This window comes from Panthera tigris, chromosome B4, assembly GCF_018350195.1.
Source record: "Panthera tigris isolate Pti1 chromosome B4, P.tigris_Pti1_mat1.1, whole genome shotgun sequence".
NCBI lineage: Eukaryota > Metazoa > Chordata > Mammalia > Carnivora > Felidae > Panthera > Panthera tigris.
Window position 1 is genome coordinate 21,390,139 of NC_056666.1, and position 26,688 is coordinate 21,416,826.

General features: G+C 38.8%; 1 protein-coding gene across 2 annotated transcripts in view; it reads right to left on the minus strand.

Moving 5' to 3' along the window:
- CB4H10orf67 (chromosome B4 C10orf67 homolog) overlaps positions 1-26,688 on the minus strand; it is a 162,650-nt gene that overhangs the window by 8,202 nt on the left and 127,760 nt on the right. For both annotated transcript variants that reach the window (XM_042991229.1, XM_042991230.1), the window contains 2 exons: positions 10,904-10,984; positions 10,757-10,817 (listed from right to left, as the gene is read on the minus strand). In XM_042991229.1, coding sequence (XP_042847163.1) covers positions 10,757-10,817; positions 10,904-10,984 — 142 coding nt within the window. The remainder of the gene's footprint in view (positions 1-10,756; positions 10,818-10,903; positions 10,985-26,688) is intronic.

Below are 26,688 nucleotides of genomic sequence, written 5' to 3' on the forward strand. Positions count from 1 at the left end.
AGAAATAATCAACAAAACTTAAAGGCAAACTACGGAATGGGAGAAGATATTTGCAAATGACATATCCGATAAAGGGTTAGTATCCAAAATATATAAAGAACTGATACAACTCAACATCTAAAAAATAACCCAATTAAAAAATGGGCAGAAGACATGAACAGACATTTCTCCAAAGAAGACCTACGGATGGCCAACAGACGCATGAAAAGATGCTCAACATCACTGATCATCAGGGAAATACAAATCAAAACTACAATGAGATATCACCTTACACCTGTCAGAATGGCTGAAATCAACAACACAGGAAACAACAGGTCAGGCAAACATGTGAAGAAAGGGGAACGCTCTTGCACTGTTGGTGGGAATGCAAACTGGTGCAGCCACTGTGGAAAACAGTGTGGAGGTGCCTCAAAAATTTAAAAATAGAACTACAGTAATTGCACTACTGGGTATTTACCTGCAAAATACAAAAACACTAATTCAAAGGGATACATGCACCCTTATGTTTATTGCAGCATTATTTGCAATAGTCAAACAGTCTACTGGCTGATGAATAAAGAAGATGTGATATCACATCTTCTTTATCTATTCATCTCTCTATATATACATACATGTATGTATATATACACACATGTGTATATATGTGTGTATAGATACATGTATGCATATATTTACACACGTGTATATATACATATATGTATTATATGTGTTATATGTATATTATTTTATATTATATGTATTATATACATATATACATACATACATGTATGTATATATATACGTGTGTGTGTGTGTGTGTGTGTATACACACACACACAGTGGAATACTACTCAGCCATAAAAAGAATGAAATTGAAACCTTGCCATTTGCAAAAACATGGATGGAGCTAGAGAGTATAAAGCTAAGTGAAATAAGTCAGTCAGAGAAAAACAAATATCAGATGATTTCACTCATATGTGGAATTTTTTCTTGTCTTTTTTTAAAATGTAAGCTCCACGCCCAACGTGGGGCCTGAACTCATGACCCTGAGTTAGAGTCGCATGCTATATACCTCCTGAACCAGTCAGGCGCCCCTCAAATATGGAATTTAAGAAATAAACCAGGGGCACATGAGTGGTTCAGTTGGTTAAGTATCTGAGTCTTGATTTCCACTCAGGTCATGAGCTCATGGTTGGTGAGTTCGAGCCCCACATTGGGCTTTGTGCTGACAGCTCAGAGCCTGGAGCCTGCTTCAGTTTCTGGTTCTAAAAGGCCCCCCGCCTTTTAAGAATAAATAAACATTAAAAAATTTTAAAAAGGTATTCTTTTTAAATATATTTACAAATATAATATATATAATATATATTTATATATTTCTTTTATATTCATAAATATCTTAATGCACACTTTTGGTGTATGAGACAATGATAATTGTGGCCATAAATTTACAAGACAAAATGTTCTTAGAACAGCATAAGGTAAAGCTGAAAGTCTTTGCTTCAGAAACACAAAGAAAACTGGTTTGAACACTTAGGACTTTTTTGGTGAGGGGAGAAGGAAGTACAATGGTATGTAGTGAGTCTACGATCTAGTATACCCTATGCTCCATGATAAATAAAATTTCAAACGAGAGACCAGAAAGACATAATGCCCATGATAAGATAAACATTTCTCTGGTAAAGACATGTAAAGCAACGAACCGGGTTGTTATGGATCGAATTGTGTCTCCCTGAAAGATGGTGAAGTCCTAGTACCTGTGAGTGTGAACGTAATTGGAAATAAGGTCATGTAGACGATCAAGTCAAAATGAGGTCTTCAGGGTGGGCCCTAATGCAATATGTCTGTGTCTTTATGAAAAGGAGAAATTTGGACACAGATACAGACACACCCAGAGGGAAGGCAATGTGAAGACATAGGGGAAATGCCATTGCCAAGCCCAGGAACACTCGAGGTTACCGGAAGCTCAGAGAGAGGCATGGAACAGGTTCTCCCTCGCCTCCCTCACAGCTGTCAGAGGACACGCCCCTGCTAACACCTTGATTTCAAACTTCTATCATCCAGAACTGTGAGACAATAACATTTGTGCAGTTTAAATCACCCAGTTTGCTGTACTTTGTTACAGCAGCCCTAGGAAATTGACACAGGGGCTGAAACCACAGGCCTATGGGCTCTGGCTGCAGGATTTCATGACAGCCGGGAATAGAGCTCCTTTTTTTTTTTTTTTTTAAGCTTATTCATTTATTTTGAGAGAGAGAGAGAGAGAGAGAGAGAGAGAACATGAGCAGGGGAGGGTAGAGAGAGAGAGAATCCCAAGTAGGTTTCGCACTGTCAGTATGGAGCCCAATGTGGGGCTCAAAAGCACGAACTGTGAGATCACGGCCTGAGCGGAAATCGAGAGTTAGATGCTTAACCCACTGAGCCACTCAGACGCCCCAGAGCTCCTGTATGGTCAAAAAGACTAAATGTGCTCCATGTTGGGTAAAAGAAGAAATTCACTCCTCAAAGGCAGTAGCTTGAATGAAAGGATACTGTGGGAGGAAAAAAAAAACCCCAGAAAAATAGTTTCTAATCTGGGGCTATGGCTTTATAGAAAGCTCTGGGCCTAGGGAGGCTCAAAGGCAAAAACTACTTCACACAGAGGAACTGAACCAAGCCACCCGATGGCTTGGAGGCTTCAAGACCCTAATGTCACAGTGGCACAGGCAACCCCCAAACTTAGAAGAACTGGTTTTGGACTAGGAGTGAGACTAGCATAGTGGAAGCAGGCACAGAGCTGTATTCAGGTGGGGAGAGAAAGAAAGGAAAAGAAAATTAAAGAAAAGAAAAGAAAAGAGAAGAAAAGGGAAGAGAAGAGAAAAACAAAAGAAAAGAGAGAAAGACAGAGGGAGGGAGGAAGGAGGAAGGAAATGAGCCTGAAAACCAAAGTTCCAAAATAAACAAAAGAATAGAATGCTTGTAAAGACAATAGCAAGATAAGCTGTGAGAACATGAATTCACTCCAGATAAATTTTAGTTGATAACATAGTCCGACAAAAACTTTGAAATATGTGTATCACAGAAATAATTGATAATGTCCATTAAAAAAATTATGATACAAAATAGGCCAGAACAAAATACACAAGAACATATAAATATACATAAATATATACATGAAAAGAAAAGAAATAGAGCTTGTAATTTTTTTGACATTGACCATGGCAACATTTTTCTAGATATGTCTCCTGAGGCAAGGGAAACAAAAGCAAAAATAAACTATTGGGACTACTCCAAAATAAAATGCAACAGTGAAGGAAACCAACGAAAACAAAGGCAACCTACTGAATGGGAGAAGATATTTGCAAATGATACATCTGCCAAGGGGTCCATATCCAAAATACATAAAGAACTTACACAATTCAATGCCACAAAACCCTAAATACTCTGATCAAAAATGGGCAGAGGACCTGAATACACATTTTTCCATAGAAGGCATATATATGGCCAACTGGCACATGAAAATATGTTCAACATCACTAATCATCAGGGAAATGCAGGTCAAAACAGCAGTGAGACACATGTGAGTGGCTAAAATCAAAATGGCTAGAAATAACAAGTGTGGGTGAAGATGTGGAGAAAAAGAAACCTTGTGCACGGTTAGTGGAAATTGTTGGGGAAGCCGCTGTGGAAAACAGTATGGAGGTTCCTCAAAATATTAAAAATAGAAATACCATATGATCCAGTAATCCCACTCCTGGGTATTTACCAAAGAAAATAAAAACACTAATTCAAAAAGATATATGCACCCCTATGTTTACTGCAACATTATTTATAATAGCCAAGATATGGAAGCAACCCACGTGTCCATTGATAGGTATGGTAAGTGGGTAAGGAAGATGTTATTTATATAAATATACACATACATATTTTTAATGTTTTTATTTATTTTTTAAGAGAGAGAGAACAAGTGGGGGAGGGGCAGAGAGAGGGGGACCGAGGACCTGAAGCGGGCTCTGCACTGACAGGCCGACAACAGCGAGCCCGAGACGGGGCTCGAGCTCACAAACCGTGAGATCGTGACCTGTGCTGAAGTCAGACGCTCAATTGACTGAGCCACCCGGGCACCCATACCATATATACACATATATACACCATATATTTACATATACATATACATATACATATACATATACATATACATATACATATACATATACGGTATACATAATGAATATATATATGCCATATATTTACATATAGATATACACATATGGTATATATAATGAATATATATATGTATATGTATATGTTTATGTATGTATATATATGGTATATATAATGAAATATCACTCAGCCATCAAAAAAGATGAGATCTTGACATTTGTGCCAACATGGATGGACCTAGAGGGCATTATGCTGAGTGAAATAAGGCAGACAGAGAAAGACAAAATGATTTCACTTACATGTGGAGTCTGAAAACCAAAATAAAGGAAAAAAATGAAATAAAAGCAGAATCAGACCTATAAATACAGAGAACAGACTGATGGCTGCCAGAGGCAAAGGAGGTGGGGAAATGGGCAGAATGGGTGAAGGGGAGTGGGGAGGTCCAGGCTTCCAGTTACGGAAAAAATAAGTCACAGAGATAGAAAGTACAGCATAGAGAATATAATTAATTCTTGTAATATATTGCAATATATTGCAATAGTGACACTTCAAAATTTGTCCTATTAAGAGAGAAACAAAAGAAGGGTGTCCCTGACTTCTCTGTTCAGCATCATAGTGACAATCCTAGCCAGTGCAATAAGAAAAAGAAAAAATAGGGGCGCCTGGGTGGCTCAGTCGGTGAAGCGTCTGAGTCTTGGTTTCTGCTCAGGTCATGATCTCAGGGTTCATGAGTTCGAGCTCCATGTAGGGCTCTGTGCTGACAGTTTGGAGCCTGCTTGGGATTCGTGCTCTCTGCCCCTCTCCTTACCCCACTCGCGCTCACTCTCTCTCTCTCTCAAAATAAATAAACATTTTAAAAAGTTAAAAATATAAAAATAAAAAAGGAAAGAAAAAATAATCGCTATATGAAGATTGGAAGACACAAGTTTTTAAAATTATAGATGTGATTGTCTAAACAGACACGCTAAGAGACTTTCAGACAAGCTATTGGAATCAACAGAGTTCAGTTTCCTCGGTTTCCAAACTTGGGGTCCCTCCAGTTGAAAGTAATACTCATACGATATCTATTGCACCCCAAGATATCATTTCAAGCCCACTTAAGGGTGTACTTGATATGCCCACAAATTTGCATGAATCTATACACAATATCTTGTAACATTTTGTCATTTCTGTAACAGAACCACTCCTAAATTTAAAAATTAATCCCCACTGTCTCTGCACTAATTAAACCCTTTCTCAATACTTCGTTACCACCACAGAGGCTTATATGGTTTATAAGGCCTCGTAACTGACAGGCAGGCAGCTAAGGTGTGGGATAAAATAATGTTCACGAGATCCAGGGAGGCTGCTGAATTCCAACTCGTGGTCCAACGCGTGACTAACGGTGTGCACCAGAAAGCGTTCTTGTCTCACGCTTTACACTTTTGGAGAGCTCTACCTATCAGTTTGGGGCACAATTACGAACGTGTGTAGTGGCATTTGTTAGATGAAACATTGCCCACATATACTTAAAAGCATCACCAGACCAATTTAATACAAGACAGTTCTGATGCCAAATTAATAAAGTACTTTCAGAATATGTATTAGTCTTCACCCTCTTTTCTACTCCATTCCAACTCAAAGTTTTATGATCTTACAAATTCAAAGTAACTTGCCGGCTTACTCATTTCAAAGATCAACACTGTGTTTTCAAAGGATGGATTACCTTTCATTTTCCTTTTTCACATTTTTCAATCCCCCTCTAACCCATGGACAGAGCCTCAGGAACACAGACAACCTCTAATTTTTGTGATTAGTTCTCTAACCCAACTGGTCATCTTGACTCTTTTCTATGCTACTGAGAATTCATGGTATTTGGGAAGATGTTTTAAGAGACAAACCGCTGATCGTCCAGGCTTTAATTATCATCTAATCTCCTAAATCCCAGACCTTGAGTAGAACATATCTCTAGAATATAGGTATGAAGAGCAAGCAAGATTCCTAAGGAAAGGTTGTTGAGAATCAGCCCAAATCTTAAAGGTAAGGATCACATATATAACTTGGAAATAGACCATTTGAATAATAGGTAATTGGTGACAATAGGACAATAGTAGAGAAGTTTCGTGGCAGTGACATCATTAACATTTACAGACCCCTTAACATATTATGTTTAGTAAATCAGCTTAGTCCTGGCATTAACTCATATTGATGGACTAATTCCTTCTTCTAACATTTTTTAATAGCCACAATGGCTATCAATTACACGGTAAATGATGTTATATATTGTTTACGCATATATGTAGTGTATGTAGTAATATTACAAAATATGCATTTGAACATGAATTTGAAAACCTTACTAAATTATATTAATTATAGTTACACTCTAGAAGCAATATATAAAATAATGTTAACATTATGTCTGAAATTTCTTTTGCTTTTCATTTTTTTATGTAAGTTCCAACTTCTTACGTGATTTGTAAAGTTATTTTTGTAAAATATTTTTGTAAATTATTTTGTAAAGTTATATTTGTAAAATATTATTATTTTACAACAAAAACAGGAGTCACTGAACTCCACTCTCAATGAACATGTATCTTTACAAGTTGGTGGAAAACACATTTAGAAAAAAAATACTTTTCGAGTCCAGAGCTTCAAAGGATGAAAAGAAAGATTTTCGAATTATTTCAAATATATTACAATTGTTCCACTATTCTTTAAAAGCCTTTAAAATCACCTCTTCAATATGTCTTCCTTGAAAGTCTCAGAGAATGAACAAAACAATGTAATCTAGGTTTAAATTTGGGTGTCTCCTGTGTTTCAGATATTTATGTTTGAGCTTTCTCTTGCTGACAAGCCACTTAAAGGGTCAGTGTTACTTTGAGGTTTTATCTATGAGATTCGTGTCTTTGGGGCTCATTAAGAACATTTCCAAAGATTACAATGTCAATAGCACCTAATTACTGGGCTGTGAGAAAGGTCTTCTTGAGTACATAAAATCTGTGGCAGTCCACAGTATACAATGGGCAGTTCAGATCCCAAATTTTATCACCGCTAAGTAGCAAACAAATTAATAATGTTACCTGGGCTCTCTTGGGATAATTACTACTGCGTAAAAACTGCTTTGAAATTTTGCAGATAGTATCATACCTCATTTTTTATTCTCTTATATTGACAAAAATGTATTTCTCTCTCTCTCTTTTTTAGCGATCTCTTTTTCTATGTCGCATGAATGATTCTCTTTCGTTCTCTTTAGAATTTTTTGGATTAAAACTTGCCACAACACAAAAAGTTATTTTCAAGCTGCTTAGAAGAGATGTGTCCCCTGATATAACATCGTTTTAAACTATACTTTATGTTTAATGTCACCGTTTTCAAAATGCCTACTGTGTACTTTGATACGAATGGTCAATTTTATTCTTATGCTCCCGGCTGGTAGAAAGGTAATTACTGAAGAATTAGAGGAGAGACTAGCTCTTTTAAATCACCAGAGTAGCCTCGTGCTGAGGACATTATGACTCGTGTGATGGGCTAAAAGGTAGGTTCGCGGACTTTACTTGGGGAACTTGGGGATAATTTGGTCAATAGCTCAGGAGGAAAGGTAAGGAGAGGGGTTCGCTAGGCACATGGCGTGTATCTCGTGTAATCCTCATTGCAAAGCCATGAGGCGGGGTCACCATCCCATGGTACAGAGCAGAGGGAATTGAGATGATGTCAGTAAGCGAGCGGTTGCAGCTGGGATGTGAACTGAAGTCTGTTGGCCTCCATGGCTTCTCTCTAACGTCCCTCATTTCCCCGTTGTGTGTGGTTGAGAACGGGGCTCATGTCACGCATACGTCTTGGGGTCAGTCAATATAATTGGATGGTGACAAGCCAGGGCTCTGGGGCCACACTGTCTGGGTTTGAATCCAGCTGTGCCACCTGTTGTGGTACAACTCTGGTAGCCTACTAAAACTCTCTGTATCCCACTGTCTCCTCTGTAGACCGGGGGAAAGCAAGAATGCCAACCTTCTAGGGCTTTGTGAGGACTAGAGCTAAAACGTGAAAGACATTTACAACAGCGCCTACTTCCACTAAACGTTAGCCATACACAAGTATTAAAAGTACCTTGTGGTGCGAAAGTACGATCTAATAACCTCTCGGGTTCTCTGATGGAACACTGAGGATGCTGTTAACATGGAGGCTAAGTATTCAGTAAGTATTTAGAATATTAATATTTGATTTGCATGTTCTAAAAAATGGAACTCGATACAGCACTGACTTTAAAGAGTTTGATTTGGGGGTCTGTCACCAGACAGGTTACAGTAATCCCCCATGCTATAGAAAATCATAATGTAACTAAACAGCTCTTTAATAATGTATTTGTGAATTTGTGCTCGAAAATACTAGAAATGTACTAAACTATTTCCTGGGGGCCTGAAGGGAGTAACCTGTGTGCTAGTGAGATTCATTGACTCTCCGAATTAGCAAATTTAGAATTCAGTTTTCCTCCTGGCATTCATTTATTCATTTCCATTCATTACAAATAGAAAACGTATTTCTATGTGCACCTGGGTGGCTCAGTCGGTTAAGCGTCCGATTTCGGCTCGAGTCATGATCTTGAGGTTCACGAGTTTCAGCCCCGCATAGGGCTCTGTGCTGACAGCTCAGAGCCCGGAGCCTGCTTCGGATTCTGTGTCTCCCTCCCCGCCCCTCCCCTTGCTCGCACTCTGTCTCTGTCTTTGAATCTCTCTCAAAAACAAACATTAACAAAAAATTTAGAAAAAAAAAAAAGAATATGTATTTCTAGTAAATTTTGGATTAACTGGAATCCACTTAACAAGAGACTTTTATTAACTGGATTATCTCCCCACGCTATCTTCAAAGGGAACAACGCGGCATGTCAAAGTTGTATCAGAGATTGAGTAGAAAGCAATTTCGGGGGTTTTGTCCAGAGATGTTTGGTGTGAACACGGTCACATACATCTCCAGTGCAATGCAGATAAACGTTCAGAATGATGGGAGAGCTTTGTGGAGTACCGCAAGATTGTGGGTCATAAAAAAGCATTTACATTCGATTTTATTTAGTAAAACAAAAGAGCAGGTTAATGAAGGGTGGAAATAACCCTGCATTTTCAGGGCTGAGGAAAGGGAGTGACAGCATTTGTTTTGGCCGGAGCTACCGTGTATTCGAGGTGGCCATCAAGGTTAATTTGTGCTACTTTGAATGGACCTTTGAAAAATGGAAAATCAATTTTGGATGCAAAAACGTCAACTGGATTTCTGGGGAATGGAATGTTGCTGTTAATTAAACTCTCTAATTAAAATGTCAGGCAACCCATAGGTTCCAAATTCGACAATCTAGATTTTTAGAATAAATCCTGAGAGCCTCTCTTACCCTAATACATTATGATGTTTCAGAAGTAACTTGCTGTGTGGGTTAGAATTTCCAACAACTCAACAGGTCCGATCTTATTTAATCTAAACTTATTTAACTTCAGATGCCTTTATAAAGGTTGCCACTCTGGGGCGCCTGGGTGGCTCAGTCGGTTAAGCGTCCAACTTTGGCTCAGGTCACGATGTCACGGTTTGTGAGTTGGAGCCCCATGTCGGGCTCTGTGCTGACAGCTCAGAGCCTGGAGCCCACTTAGGATTCTGTGTCTCCCTCTCTCTCTGCCCCTCCTCCATCTGTGTGCGTGCATAGGCATGTGCACGCACGCTGTCTCTCAAAGAAAGAAAGAAAGAAAGAAAGAAAGAAAGAAAGAAAGAAAGAAAAGATTGCCATTCTGCAAGCTAGCAGCTGCATGGCATAGAGTCTGGTGTTCCTATAATGTAAACAGCAGCCCGGGAAGCAAACAGCTCTATGATTGTTGGAAGATTTCTCTGTACCCAGGGCAGGTACATCTAGAACAGACACTACCTACAATATAAGCACTAAAGAAAAAGCCTCTCTGTTGCATGGAAACCCAGAAGAAAGGTTCCCCTCTGCTAAAGCACAATGTAGGTTTCAAAAAGCAGATTTTAAAATTAGGGCCCAGGATTTAAAACCTCTTATCCCACACTTCTCCCTTGCATAAATATTCATTATAGAAGTCTACTTTTAACCATTCCCAGACAGAAAAACAGAAATTACTGACACTCTTTGGTTATCATCAGCAAACTAACAGAATTCAAACGAATAATGTCAGATTTTGTTCGCCTAACTTGTTTGTTAGAGAATAGGAAGCATGGTTATTTCCTAAAGACCTCCAGAAGCCTATGGACAAAACATACTTCTGGTTCCAAAAGAATTCAGTTTGAAGCCCCGTCAGGACCCATGGGACATAAAGTATGCTAGAAATCGTCATACTTTTCTTCTGGTTCTTAAAATGGACAAATGGGAATTCAACACGAGCTTCAGGCTTGTGATAGTTTAATAAAATAGAAAAGGATCTCAACTGAGACCACTTCCCGTTTTGAAGTGTGATTAAATTCATTTTCAGTTAGCAGGGATTGATATTCAGAAATGCGTATTAGCATTCTTTTATTCAGCATATCCAAGTATTCGTTTCATAAACTGGCGGAAGAAAGCATCCACCCAGAATTCCAAACGCCTCGCGATAACAACGAGAAGGAAATCTCAATCTAGACTAAGTGCCCGTTCTGCGTGTGAACTGTTGTTTCCAACAATAATGATACTTACCTTTTGGTGACGGGGGAAAATATGTCTGATCACTGACTACCTCCGTGTCCTTGTTGTCTAGCTGCAGGTAAACGAAAAGGTTTCATTACTGAGGGTGGATAATAGCAACTGATTAAATGTTTAACAGAGAAAAAATAATCTACCTACCACAGGTGTATGATCGCTTGAAGAGGAAGTACGGCCTGTTATCAGGTTCATTTTAGACTCCACAAATAAAGGTTTTAATTTCTGAAAGGCACAGAAGGTACGTTTTGTGTTTTCAAGAGGAAAGGATCATCAAGTCAAACGATGTACAACGTTCTTCGACCCTTAATTAACTAAGATCTGAAAACTAAGGTCCTGCTTTATTTGCTTAAATACGGCTGGGGAAATCCTCTCCTTGATACCCACGGAATAGACAGACCCCCTCCCTTATTTGGACTACCTTGAGAGAAGATTCAAGAAAAATGCTTTCTTCAATGTCTTTTCTGACTCTTCTTCCTTTTCTTTCATTTTCCTTTTTTGAGTACAGTTGACACACGATGTTACATTAGTTTCAGGTGCATAATTTCGTGATTTAACAAGTTTACACGTTATGTTATGCTGCGCTCACAGGTCTCGCTACCCTCTGTCTCCTGATTCCGCCTCCTTTTGATGATCTCCACCCCGTTTGGGGTTTAGAATTTGTAACTGGCCAGGTGTCACAGGCTTGTCCTCGGCACCTCCTAGTTCTGGCAAGCTATGGCAGTGGTAATCCTGATTCCCCGGAGCCGAATGGTGAAAAACCAGAAGTAGCTCTTCCAGGAGTTCAGGAGCAGCAGCAAACAAGCAGAATTGTCACCAGCATCATATGTCGCAAAGTACGTTACGACATTAAACACGTACAGGTGAAAAAAGGACCTAAGGAGCATTACACGTGTTTATCGAAAAAAAAGAGGTCTGAGATCCATGGATGTATACTGCGGATTTATGTGAAATCTTCCCTATTCCAAGCTTCTGTCTTGGTGATTTGTGTGCATGTATACGTGTCTGCACACAGGTGTGTTTGTATGTATTTTTCTATTCCCCAGAACCCACTCCCACTCTTTGCTACTACCCCAAGGAAACACTTTAAATATTTTATGTGTGTGTTTTATTTGGATACGTTCTTGCAAAAACATGTAATGTCGCGCGTGCCTTTTAATTTGCAAGTGGTGCTACGTGATATCCTATTTTGTTGATTCTAAGGCATAGTTTTCTGGTATTTTAACATCCCTAAAATTGGATGTATCTTGCAATGGATGGAGTGTCACAGTATAATTGGTGGCACTTTTCTCTTTTGGAGACTTAGAAAGTTTTGAAACGATGTTAAGCACATCTTACATTCAAAGTGAAGGGGTGCCTGGGTAGGTGGCTTAGTCGGTTGAGAGTCTGACTTTGGCTCAGGTCATGCTTTTGTGGTTCGTGAGTTCAAGTGCTGTGTCAGTCTCTAAGCTGACAGCTCAGAGCCTGGAGCCTGCTTTGGATTCTCTCTCTCTCTCTCTCTCTCTCTCTCTCTCTGCTCCTCCCCTGCTTGTGCTCTGTCTCTGTCTCTCAAAATAAATAAACATTAAAAAATAATTTAAAAAATGACGCACAGTATACCTTGTGTGTTCCTTCTCCTGCTAAGTACTAAGTAGTTTGAATAAGTACTATGCTTTTAAGATCCGCTTAGTCTGCTACATATGCCTAAAATCTAGTACTGCACAGTACCTAGTACTACCTAGTACTGCAGACATGTATCTACCTCATTTTGCCCCTCTACTCACTATGGCAGTTCAGGCCACACCATTGTCTGTCACCAGCACACTTCATGGCTCCCTGACCTGCTTCTTTCCCCCCATGAGCTCTCCAGAACTGCCCGAGTTGCTCCTTTAAAATGTTAAGTGAAGGGCGCCTGGGTGGGGTTCAGTCAGTGAAGCATCCAACTCTTGATTTCAACTCAGGTCATGATCTTGCAGTTTGTGAGATTGAGCCCTGTGTCAGGCTCTACAAGGCAGGACAGCACAGAGCCTGCTTGGGATTCTCTCTCTTCCTCTCTCTCTCTCTCTCTGCACCCCCCCCCTTCTCTCTCTCTCTCTCTCTCTAGCTCTCTCTCTCAAAACAAATAAATAAACATTAAAAAAAACGACTCTTGTCAATGACAACAGTGACCTTTGTAAAATGTTAAGTGAGATTGTCTTATTCCTCTGCTCAAAACTCTGAAAGGCTCCCAATTTTATTCTGAGTTAAAAAAAAAGTCAAAAACCTATTATTCCTTTGACGGCATTTACTATATTTTCTCTCTTGCTCACTCTGCTCCAGTCACACCAGATACTTTGTTGTTTTTCGAGCATGCCGGGCACACTTCCATTATTAGAGCCTTCCAAATGGTCCTTTCCATGTCTAGAAAATTCTTCTCCTAGTTCCTTCCCTCAATACCTTCAAGTCTTTCATGAAAATGGTAAAAGAAGCCAGTATCAACCGTATGACTGCTGGGAATTTAAGTTTTAAGGTACTCCATAGTCTCGTATCTTTAAGTGCAAGTGTAGGAGAAAATGTGACCTCTATGGTAGGGCTGAAAATGGTAAAAATCCTGCTAAAATTGGGGTCAGAAATAGGTGCCGTGCACACCAACCTGCCTTCCAGCCATAAATGTGAAGGACAGATTTAAGCAGTACACAAAAGAACACAGTTGATAATATCGGGTTTCACCACATCTCACCCTGTCAAGGATGAGAAAAGGGTAAATAAAACAGGGACCATGAAAACACTGTAGAATCAGTTCAACAGTATACTGAAATCAGAAGAAGCATATAATTTTAAAAAGATCTATGAAGAGAAGAGATCTAGATGAAAACTTCATTAAGCTTTTTGGGCCCACCAGTAGAGTACAAGAGTAAATGGTCTCTAGGAAACATAGGCAGGAGTCTCTGGAAAAGAATCAGGTAAGATAAAATGCAAAGGGATTATGGACGTGACATGGAAAGATTACTGGTGATTAAAATATAAGAGCAGCATTTAAATCCAAATAAGATTTCCGCTTCTTATATTCTTAAATGTAGCCATTAGCGGGTGAAACACACACACACACACACACACACACACACGAATGTTCGTATCTCAGACTAAGGGAAGTTGGACACCCAAGGTTTCCATCCCAGAGCTACCATTCACCTTGAAGGCATTCGTCAGACTTACTGAATGAATGTAAGAGTTGTCAAAGGTTCCTACGACTCTGGAGCCCAAGGTCCACCTAAGATGAGTAGTGACAAGTGTCCACTCCACGATAAATCTGGGACCACAAGGCTAGAACCACAGTTAGGGTTAAATACAACTTCAAGTAAGGTTCTCCCAAGCAGTTTGCAAGGAAAATTTGAAGGAAATAAAAAATCTCTCCTGAAAACTCCTAACCTAGCCCATGTTGTTTGTAAGCTGAATTCACGTCTGTGGTCTGAAACACCATAAGCTGAAAGCATTTGATTTAATGTAATAATATGGTGATGGTGTTCATGGTGATTGAGAGAATCACATTAAAATCTTTTTTTTTTAACGTTTATTATTTATTTTTGAGACAGAGAGAGACAGAGCATGAACGGGGGAGGGTCAGAGAGAGAGGGAGACACAGAATCTGAAACGGGCTCCAGGCTCTGAGCTGTCAGCCCAGAGCCCGACGCGGGGCTCGAACTCACAGACTGTGAGATCATGACCTGAGCCCAAGTCGGACGCTCAACCGACTGAGCCACCCAGGCGCCCGTCACATTAAAATCTTTAATGTAAGACTTCCTCTTCAGCCCAGGCTTCATTTTTTTTTTTTTTTTTTGTAAATAAGTCTCCAAAGAAACTGAACAGCTCATCATCAAAAATCTTTACATATATCATAAGTGGCTGCCAGAAGAAATGAAAGAGTAGAACTAGACCCTCTAAATCTTCAGACCTAGGAATTTTCAGTCATAAAATATAAAATCAATGCATAGGATATATTTCAAGAAATAAAAACAAGAAGCTTGATGATGAATAGTAAACATATTTGAAAGACAAACCAAACAAAATTTATTTGTGCATTTCTTAAAAATGATAAATATAATAAGTGAAATTAAAATTCAGAAGAAAATTAAAAAAAATATATACATATGTGAAAAAATACTTAATACATTGAAAGACAGAATGGAATATACTATTTAGAATGCAGCTCAAAGACAAATATTAAAGGTCAAATATTAAATATCAAGGTCAAATATTAAAGAAAAAATATGGAATATAGAGGTTAGAAGGACAGGGTATAGCATATATTTAATCAGAGTTTCAAAAAAGTGAGTAGAGTTAAGGCAAAATATAAATAGTAACTGAAAACTTTTCAGAACTAATGAAAGAAACAAATCTTCACTTTCAAGAAGCACAATGAATCTCAAACTGAATCAACAAAAGAAATCTACAACTAGACCCCTCATGGTAAAACTGCAGAACATTAAAGAAAAAGAGAGCTTAAAAGCAGAAAAAGACAAAAAACAGATTAACAGTAAGGAAACCACAGTTAAAAAGAGAAAAATTCCCGGGGCACCTGGGTAGCTCATTTGGTTAAGCATCTAACTTCAGCTCAGGTCACGATCTCGTGGTTCGTGAGTTCAAGCCCCACATTGGGGTCTCTACTGTCAGCATATCCTGCTTCATATCCTCTGTCCCCTTCTCTCTCTGCCCCTCCCCTGCTCGTTCTCTCTCTCTCTTAAAAAAAAAAAAAAAGAGCAAAATTCCCTACTAACAATGAAATCTAGGAGAGAGTAGAATGATATACTCCATGTGCAAAGAGAAAGTATCATCAACCTAAAATTTTATACCTAGCAAAAATATCTTCCAATAACAGGGGCAAAAATAGACATTTTCCATGAAGTGAAAACTGAGAGTGTTAGCCAGGAGCAGATATCCACTAAAGAAAATTCTAAATGAGGGACGCCTGGGTGGGTGGCTCAGTCGGTTAAGCATCTGACTTTGGGTCAGGTCATGATCTCGTGGTTCATGAGTTCAAGCCCCACATCGGGCTCTGTGCTGACAGCTCAGAACCTAGAGTCTGCTGTGGATTCTGTGTCTCCCACACGCTCTGCCCCTACCCCACTCACATGCTGTCTTTCTCTCTCTTTCAAAAATAAACAAACATTAAAAAAATTTTTTAAAGAAAATCCTAATGAGTGTACTTCATACATAAGGAAAGAGGTCCCAGATGAAAGGTCTGAGATGCAAGAAGGAATTGTGAATAAAGAAAGTGGTAAATATATAAGTAAACTCAAATAAATACTGACCAATTAAGGCTATAATAATAATATGTTATGGGGATACAGGAAACCAGATAGAACTAAAATATATGACATAATAGCATAATAAACTGACAGTGGTGGTGATTTAAATTTAATTGCTTAAAGAAGTCCTGGGGCGCCTGGGTGTCTCAGTCGGTTAAGCGTCCAACTTCAGCTCAGGTCATGAACTCAGGTTCATGGGTTCGAGCCCCACATCAGGCTCTGTGCTGACAGCTCGGAGCCTGGAGCCTCCTTCCGATTCTGTGTCTCCCTCTCTCTCTGCCCCTCCCCTGCTTGCATTCTGTCTGTCTCTCTTCCAAAAATAAATAAACATTAAAAAAAATTAAAAAAAAAGAAGTCTTACTATTCAGGATGATGGTAAAGATACAGAGATTTGGATTTTTCTGATAGAGTTGAGAACTTCCCACATGACACATGAGAAAAAAATTAACCAATTCATAAGAATGTGAGAAGGAAGGGCTCCTGGGTGGCTCATTTGGTTAAGCATCTGACTCTTGATTTCAGGCCAGGTCATGAATTCATGGTTTTGTGGGCTCGAGCCCCACATAAGGCTGGCAGCATGGAGCCTGCTTGTGATTCTCTCTTTCTACTTCTTTCTCTGCCCCATTCATGCTGTCTCTGTCTCTCTCAAAACAAATAAATAAACTTTAAAAAGAAAAAAAAATGCTTAAAAATAGAACTACTCTACCACCCAGCAATAGCACTACTAGGAATTTATCCAAAGGATACAGGAATTCTGGTTCACAGGGGCACATGTACCCCAATGTTTATAGCAGTGCTTTCAACAATAGCCAAATCAGGGAAAGAGCCCAAATGTTCATCAACTGATGAGTGGATAAAGAAGATGTGGTTTATATATACAATGGAAAACTATGTGACTATGAGAAAGCATGAAATCATGCCATTTGCAACAATGTGGATGGAACTGGTGAGTATTATGCTAAGTGAAATAAATCGGTCAGAGAAAGACAGATATCATATGTTTTCACTCATATGTGGAACTTGAGAAACTTAATAGAAGATCATGGGGGAAAGAAAGGGGAAAAAATAGTTACAGAGAGGGAGGGAGGCAAACCATAAGAGACTCTTAAACACAGAGACCAAACTAAAAGTTGATAGGGGGTGGAGGAGAGGGGAAAAATGGGTGATGGGCATTTAAGAGGGCACTTGTTGGGATGAGCACTGGGTGTTGAATATAAGCGATGAATCATGGGAATCTACCCCCCAAAACCAAGAGTACACTGAACACAATGTATGTTAACCAATTTGACAATAAATTATATTTTTAAATGTCTTAATATTAATTAATAAAAAATAAAATGTGTATTCCTTAAAAAAAAATGCAAGGAGAAAAACATAGACAAGAAGGCCAGATGAAAAACACAAAATAAGATAGAAATAAATCCAAATGTATCAATGATTACAATAAATTTAAATGGACTAAAGTTAAAAGACAAAGATTATCAACCCAGATTAAGAACAAATTCTAACATTAGTTATATGCTGCTTAAAAGAGTTACAACCAAAGCATAAGCATATAAAAGGCTGAAAGTGATAGGATAGAAAAAGACACCATGAAAATAACGACCTACAGAAAGTTAGGCAGCTGTAGTAATATAAAGCCAAAACAGACGTCAAGGCAAAAACCATTTCTAGAGATAAAGAGGTCACAAAATAATGGTAAAATGCTCAATTTACCAGGAGGATATAATATTTCTAAAGTAGTAAGCATCTAATGACACAGTTTCAAATTATATAAAGCAAAACTTGATACAAATTACATGAATAAATATGCAACTCATCGATTAGAAGAGAGTAGCATAAAAATACAAGACACGTAACATTAAATTAAAAAACAATTTTGTAGGGGTGCCTGGGTGGCTCAGTCAGTTGAGTGTCCGACTCCCTTTTTGGCTCAGGTCATGATCCCAGAGTCATGGAATCAAGCCCTGCATTGGGCTCTGCATTAAGTGCAGAGCCTGCTGAAGATTGTCTCTCTCTCTCTCTCTCTCTCTCTCTCTCTCTCTCTCTCTTTCTCTCCCCACCCCCCCCCCCCCCACTGTGTCCTTCTATCGAGTCATGCTCTCTTTCAAGAAAAAAAAAAAACTTGTGTGGAGAAAATTATAAAACTACCAAACTGAAGCTTAGACAAAAGAAATAACGTTTATAAATTAGAAGATTCAGTACCATAAAGATGTCAATTGTATCCAAATCGATCTAGATTTAATGCACTTCTAATCAAAATCCCAATTGAATTTTTGTTTTGTTTCTTCTGCTTTTTTTTTCTGTGAATATTAACCATCTGATTCTAAACTTTATATGGAGATGCAAAGATCAACACCAAGGTAGGGGTATTTCCCTTACTAGAAAAAGACTTAATAATAAAGGTAGAAATACTAAATTAGTTTCATATTAGTGCAAGAATAGACAAATAGAACAGTAGAACAGAATAGAGAGACAGAAACAGACTCTAACATATATGAGCCTATATATATATATATATATATATATATATATATATGTATATATATACACACACATATATATATAGCAGGTGGAATTATGTATCCAGAGAAGATGGGTTTTTTAATAAATGGTGCTGGGTCAGTTGATTATCTGTATTAAAAGAAAATGAAATCAGACACCTGCCTCTCCACACATTATCAATTTCAGGTGTATTAAGCCTCTAAACATGGAAGGCAAAGAGGGGAAAATGTAACTATCATAAAGAATATATTTGTGACTAAAGGTTAGGTAAGGTCGTCTTAAAGCAGAAAAAATGTGAAGGCAAAAAGGAAAATATTACTAATTAAATTCACACCAAGATTAAGAACATTCATTTGTGAAAAGATACCAAAATACTATCCAAAACTGAAAGAAGACATTTGCAACACGTATAACTGACAAAGGATTCGTTTCCGAATTGTATAAAAAGGTCCTTAGGAAATTTTTTTATTCCTAATAAACTCTTTTTTAAAGTTCTTACTTTAAATTCTAGTTACTCCGGGGCGCCTGGGTGGCTCAGTCGGTTAAGCGTCCGACTTCGGCTCAGGTCATGATTTCGCGGTCCATGAGTTCGAGCCCCGCGTCGGGCTCTGTGCTGACAGCTCGGAGCCTGGAGCCTGTTTCAGATTCTGTATCTCCCACTCTCTGACCCTCCCCCATTCATGCTCTATCTCTCTCTGTCTCAAAAATAAATAAAGGTTAAAAACAATTAAAAAAAAATTCTAGTTACTTAACACACAGTACAATATTTAGAACTTTTTTAATTGAATTTTCTTCAACTTAAAAAAAACAAAAAACACTTCACTCATTTCTCCCACCCTCCACCCCTGCCTCTTGCAACCACTAGTCTGTTCTCTGTATCTATAAGCTTGGTTCTTGTTTGTTTGTTTAAATTCTACGTATTAGAGAGATCATGTGGTATTTGCCTTTCTCTGGCTGACTTATGTCACTTAGCATAATGCTCTCAAGGCCCATCCATGTTAATGCAAGTGACAAGATTCCGTTCCCTTTTTTGGCCGAACAATTTTCCTTTGTGTATATACACCAAAATTTCTCTAGGCATTCATCTGTTGATGGGAACTTAGGTTGTTTCCGTATATAGACTATTATAAATAATGCTGCAATGAACAGGGAGGTGTACAAAGTTTTCAAATTATTGTTTTTGTTTTCTTCAGGCAAACACTGAGAGGTGCACTTGCTGGATCATATGGTGGTTCTATTTTTAATTGACTTCTAAGAAGGCTCCACACCCAGGGTGGAATCCATTGTGGGTCCTGAACCCACGCCCCTGAGATCAAGACCTGTGCTGAGGTCAAGAGTCGGATGCTTAACTGACTGAGCCACCCAGGGGCCTCATATTTTTAATTTCTTAACAAACCTCCGTATTGTTCTCCATCCTGGTTGCACCAATTTACATTCCCAGCAGCAGTGCACAAGGATTCCCTTTTCTCCACATCGTCACCAACATTTGTTGTCCCTTGTCTTTTTGGTAACAGTCATTATAACAGGTGTGAGTAGATATCTCATTGTGGTTTTGATGTGCATTCCCCTGATGATTAATGATGTTGAGCATTTTTAAGTGTATCTGTTCGCCATGTGAATAGCATCTTTGGAAAAATATCTATTTAGATCTTCTGCCATTTTTTAAAATTATATTGCTTAGGGGGCGCCTGGGTGGCTCAGTCAGTTAAGCATCCGACTCTTGATTTCGGCTCAGGTCAGGACCTCACGGTTCATGAGTTTGAGCCCCGTGTGGCCCCCTGTGCTGACAGCGCAGGGCCTGCTTGCCATACTCTCTCTTCTCTCTCCCCCTCTCTCTGCCCCTCCCCTGCACATTCACTCTCTCTCTCCCTCTCAAAACAAAACATAAACTTTAAAAAAAAGTTTTTAAAAAATTGTATTGTTTGTTGTTTGTTTTTTGCTATTGAGTTGGATGAGTTCTTTGTACATTTTGGCTATTAGCCCCTTATCAGATACATGATTTGCAATTACTTTCTCCCATTCAGTATGTTGCCTTTTCATTTTGTTGATGGCTTCCTTTGATGTGCAGAAGCTTTTTAGTTCGGGGTAGTCCCACTTACTTATTTTTGCTACTCTTGCTTTTGCTTTTGGTGCCAGATCCAAAAAATCATGGCCAGGAACTATGTCAAAGAGCTTACCACCAGTATTTTCTTCTAGGAGTTTTATGGTTTCCGGTCTTATTTTCAAGTCTTCAATGCATTTTAACTTAGTTTTTGTGTGTGGTGTAGGAGAGTGGTGTAGTTTTATTCTTTCGCATGTGGCCTTTCAGTTGGCCAGCCCCATTGATTGAAAATGACTGAAGAAACCTGTGTATCATCATGACTGGAGTACTGTTCCTCACGGGCCACTCCTCTGCCAGGAACGGCTCTTTGTGTCACTATGACGTGAAGGAAAAGTAATCTTTGATCTTATTTAAGCCAATATAGTTTTGTCATAGCAATCATACCAGCTCATCCATAGACTTGAACGCACCAATACGTTATGACCGACAATCCTATTATGACTACAAAACTTGGAAAAACTGCTACATGTGGGTATCAGGTGAAACGAAAAGAATGCTTTGGGCGACAATGCTCATAATAGCAAAAAAGTGAGGATGAACTCCCATGTTGATCAATAGCAGAATGGATACATAAGTTGTGGTATATTCAAGCAACAGAATACTCTCAATGGGTGAACCACAACACCAAGCGTCAGCACGGGTGAGTCTGAAAAGCATAATGTTGAGAAAATGGAGCACATCACTGAAGAATACTCACATTTTTTCAACTATATTCTTTCATTTATAGGGGCACCTGGGTGGCTCAGTTGGTTAAGGGTCTGACTTCAGCTCAGTTCAAGATCAACCTGTTCACTGTGAGTTCGAGCCCCACATTGGGCTCCGTGCTGACAGCTCGGAGCCTAGAACCTGCTTCAGATTCTGTCTGTCTGTCTCTCTCTCTCTCTGTCCTTTCCCCACTCATACTGTCTCTCTCTGCCTCTCAAAAAATAAATAAATGCTAAAAAACAGCATTTTATATTCTTTCATTGATAGAAAGTTTAAAAACGGGCAAAAGTCAACAACAAGCTGCTTAGGGATACAGGCACGAGTGACAAAAACTGTCAAGAAGGACATCGGGACAATGGCTTCTGGGAGGGAATGGAGAGGAATGTGCTCAGTGGGCTTCTCCAGTTTTAGTCTACAGATACCTGGGTCCTAGGAACACAAGTATTCATGTGATCGTCATTCTTTAAATTGCACATATGTATTTTCACTCATCCTTTTTGTACACATGATTATTTCACGGTAAAAAAAAAATAAGATAGAAACAAGCAAAATTCCGAGTAGAAACAAAATGGGTTCTTTCTTACCGAGACTCAACACCAAAGTAAGAGCTGAGAGGTAAGGAAACTTACACAAACAGATGCGCATATGATATGCACAGATTGCTAACAACACAATAACAGAACTAAACTCAGTATTGGAGGTAGTAATGATTAGAATGAACATAGTACAAAATAGAATACTTATGTCGAGTAATGTTTCTAACCTTTAGCCTGTCACAGGACACATAAATATGGCATTACTTGTAGGGAGTACTGGGGTGGGGGGGAGTGGACAAGGTTACTCATGGCCTTAGACTGTGGGAGGAGAGGTTCAGGCTGCCCCAGTCATGCCCTCACCCTTGCCACCCGGAGGGCCAAGGACAATCACTATGTCTGCACTTTTAAAACAAGTTCAGGAAATTCTGATGAGTTTCAAACTGGAAAGGTTTCCTAAAAACGCCAAGGAAAAGAACAAAGAGAATAACATGACATTAAAGAGAACACGATGACTATGGAGGACAGAAAATAGATTTTCAACCTATGATGGTGTTTCTGATAAAGAAACAGAAACTGATTCTGTAGATGCAATCATTAGAAGAATACACAAGAAATATGTCTGAGTTGGAAAAAAAAAAAGATTTAAATCTCTAGATGAGAGAGGCTCATTTCACTCAAGGGAAATTAATAAAATGTTGCTTCTTAACTCATATCCTGGTGACACCTTTAAATTTCAAGTTTAAAGAAAATAGCTTATAAATATTCACTGGGAGAAAATAAGCCAGGTTAATTAGCAACAAACAAATATTAAGCTGACTCCAGTCAGGGCAAGACATAGCAAAGTGAAGATAATGTTGTTTCCAGAAAAGAAGAAAAAACTCAAAGACATGGTCTAGTTTGCAAGAAATAAATCAAGATTAAGAACTAAAGAAGGGCAGAAGTCACGATTTTAAAAAAGGTTGTAAGGTAGGGGCGCCTGGGTGGCTCAGTCAGTTGAGCTTCCGACTTCAGCTCAGGTCATGATCTTACGGTTCATGAGTTCGAGCCCTGTGCCAGGCTCTGTGTTGACGGCTCAGAGCCTGGAGCCTGCTTTGGATTCTGTGTCTCTTTCTCTCTCTGTCCCTTCCCCGTTCATGTTCTGTCTCTCTCTCTCTCTCTCTCAAATATAAAATAAAACACACACAAAAACATTTAAAACAATAAAAATAAAAAGGTTGTGAGGTTAAAGATAAACATGGCTAAGTAAGTACAAGTCATTGCTATTCAAGCGGTTACAAAATTAAAAGAAAAGCTAAGTAATCAAAAATACTTTTATGTGATGAAAAGAATCACATAATAATAATGTAGTTCTCTAAACAGAATAAAATTAACACAGACTGGAAGGAAAGGAGGGATACACTGATGAAATTAAGGCTGAAATGACACTTGGAGGGACAAAACCACATATAACCCCTTGTTTTACTCAGAGTGAGTTAAGACTTGAACTTGTTTGGTTCTTGTTATCGTAACTGCAGAAATGTCATTTGATTTTCCATTGAAGTTTACTATTACAATACAGATAACAAAAACCACAACTAAAATGTGGTTCATATTACATAAGCCAGGAGATAAAGAGAAGAACCAGCAGTCATAAAATAAGGTGACGAAACCCCCCAAAAATATCACCTATGCTGTTTCAGTTTGTGTATTATTTTTTTTCAGTTTGCATATTAAATGTAAATGAGCGACAGGTTAGATTTAAAAAACTAAAATCCAATCATGCTGTTACTTAACAGTTCACAACTGGGGCGCCTGGGTGGCTCAGTCGGTTGAGCGTCTTCAGCTCAGGTCATGATCTCACAGTTCATGGGTTCGAGCCCCGCATCGGGCTCTGTGCTGACAGCTCAGAGCCTGGAGCCTGCTTCGGATTCTGTGTCTCCCTTTCTCTCTCTCTCTCCCCATCTCTCTATCTCTCAAAAATGAATAAACATTAAAACATGTTTAATAAATATTAAACATTTTTTAATTAAAAAAAGTTCACAACTAAAAATGACACAGCAACATGAAGATTGAGCAAAGATAGTAAAATACAGACAAGAAGATAATACAGGTAACAAAATTAATAATAGACAAGTTAGACATCAAGGCTAGCATGAACCTCACTGGCCATGAACGAAAGGTATAATCCACAGCAAAGATAGGACAGTGAAGAGTCTCCCTGAGCTGTTTTATATCATAAAACATCATGATATATAATGTGAAGCAAAAGCTATCATCGTGGCATTTTCCTTGCTAACTATATCTACTAGCTTGCTGTAGGGCATAGCCTCAAAACTTAAAAAGAAATCTTTGTCATTTATATTTAGTTAGACTAGATATCTGGTAGCCACTTGGGTCTTTGCATTCTGAAATAAACCTCCAGCTAGAGAGACTCAAAAAATATAATTTAACAAAATCCCAATCAAAATCCTAGTGGATATTTTTTTTAAAGACATTGACTTGCAGATTCTAAAACATATGGAAGTACTAAGGGTATAGAATTGTCAAGACAATCTTGGAGAAGAAGAATACAATGGAAGGACTTGCACTATCTGATTTCAAGACTTATTACAAAGCTATATTAATTAAGACGATATAGTATTGGCGAAAGGACAAATAGACCAATGGAACAAAACACATTTTAGAAACAGGTTCATGAATACATTGTCAACTGAATTAGAACAAAGGAACCAGCGAAACTCAGTGGGAAAGGAAGCTCAAAATCCCATCATAAGTATATGCGGAATGTGGGATACAGCCAAGGCCACAGAAAACACAATCTGCCGCACAGAAGAAAAGCTAAGTTGATCTTCATTAAGATTAAGAATTTCTTACAAAAATTAAAAATTTCTGACCTTCAAAAGATGCTGTTCTGAACATAGAAGGAGGAACTGCAGATGGGAATAAATATTTGCAATGCATATATGACAAAAGACACATCTAGAATATATAACAAAAGGCTATAACTTAGTAATAATTAAAAACAGACAAAATGGGAGGAAGGGGGAATGGGGAATTATTATTTAAAGAATACAAAGTTTTGGGGCGCCTGGGTGGCTCGGTCGGTTAAGCGTCCGACTTCAGCTCAAGTCATGATCTCAAGGTCTGTGGGTTCGAGCCCCGCGTCGGGCTCTGAGCTGACAGCTCGGAACCTGGAGCCTGTTTCAGATTCTGTGTCTCCCTCTCTCTGTGACCCTCCCCCGTTCATGCTCTGTCTCTCTCTGTCTCAAAAATAAATAAACGTTAAAAAAAAAAAAAAAAAGAATACAAAGTTTCATTTTTGCAAGATGAATGGGTTCTGGAGGTTGGTTTCACAACAATGTGAATATACTTTATTAAACTCCACACTTAGAAATGGTTAAGACGGTAAACTTATGAGTATTGTGCCACAATATTTTTAAAAAGTCTTGAATGGTCCCTTTACGAAAGTAGATCTAAAACTAACCAATAAGCACAGCAAAATACATTAACATCATTTTTTTAACTGTTTATTTACTTTTGAGAGAGAGACAGGGTGCGAGCGGGGGAGGAACAGAGAGGGAGACAGAATAGGAAGCAGGCTCCAGGCTCTGAGCTGTCAGCACAGAGCCCGACGCGGGGCTCGAACCCGTGAACCGTGAGATCATGACCTGAACCGAAGTTGGACGCTTAACCGACTGAGCCACCCGGACATCCCTTAACATCATTAATTATCAGGGAATGCAAGTTAAAACTTCAGTGAGACATTATTTTAGGATGGCTGAGCTTTACAAACTGACAAGATCGTGTTGGTGAAGATGTGGGCCACAGGAACTCTCAAACGTTCAGAATATAAATATAACTCTCAAAAATATAAATACAAATATATTTAAAAAATTTTTTTTAACGTTTATTTATTTTTGAGACAGAGAGAGACAGAGCATGAACGGGGGAGGGTCAGAGAGAGAGGGAGACACAGAATCTGAAACAGGTTCCAGGCTCTGAGCAGTCATCACAGAGCCCGACGCGGGGCTCGAACTCACATACCAAGAGATCGTGACCTGAGCCGAAGTCGGACGCTTAACCGACTGAGCCACCCGGGCGCCCCTAAATACAAATATTAAAAAATATATAAAAATATATGCCCATGCCCCAGCTATTCCAGTCCTACCTGAGGGTTACAAAAACATATTCCCAGAAATAACTAGTACAAGAATGGTTGTAGCACCTTTTTCCCCCCCAAACAGCCCCTACCTGGAAACAGCCCAGGTGTCCATCAGAGGAGAACGGATCAACAAATTAGTTTTTATTCATACCATAGGATGCTATTCAGCAATCCAAAGAAATTGCTGTAGATGCACACAGTAACATGGATGAATCACAAGAGCACCATGCTGAGTAAAATAAGCCAGACAGAAAAGAACACACACTGCATGATTCCACCTGCATAAATCTTAAGAGCGAGCAAAACTAACCTGCGGTGATAGAAATCACAGCAATATTTATCCGGTGTGGGGGATGTGACTAAGGTATTGTCTGGAAAGGGACACAGAAAACTTCCAGGGAAGATGGGAATGCTCTATCCTTTCTCTCACTTAGGTGATGGCTACGCAGATCAAAGCACTTCGAATGTTACACTTGGTATTTGTGCCCTTTCCCAGATGTATACCTCCGTAGCAAGAAAATATTAAACCTTTTTTATAGCGTTGATTCAGACCTGCAACTTAAAGTTCGATATTTCCTTATTCATGCCTCTCTTCTCTGCTCTGTAAGTCAGGCACTACTCTAATCTCTGTGAGCCGAACAGTTTACAGGACAGATCAGTCTGTGATCTCATGAAAG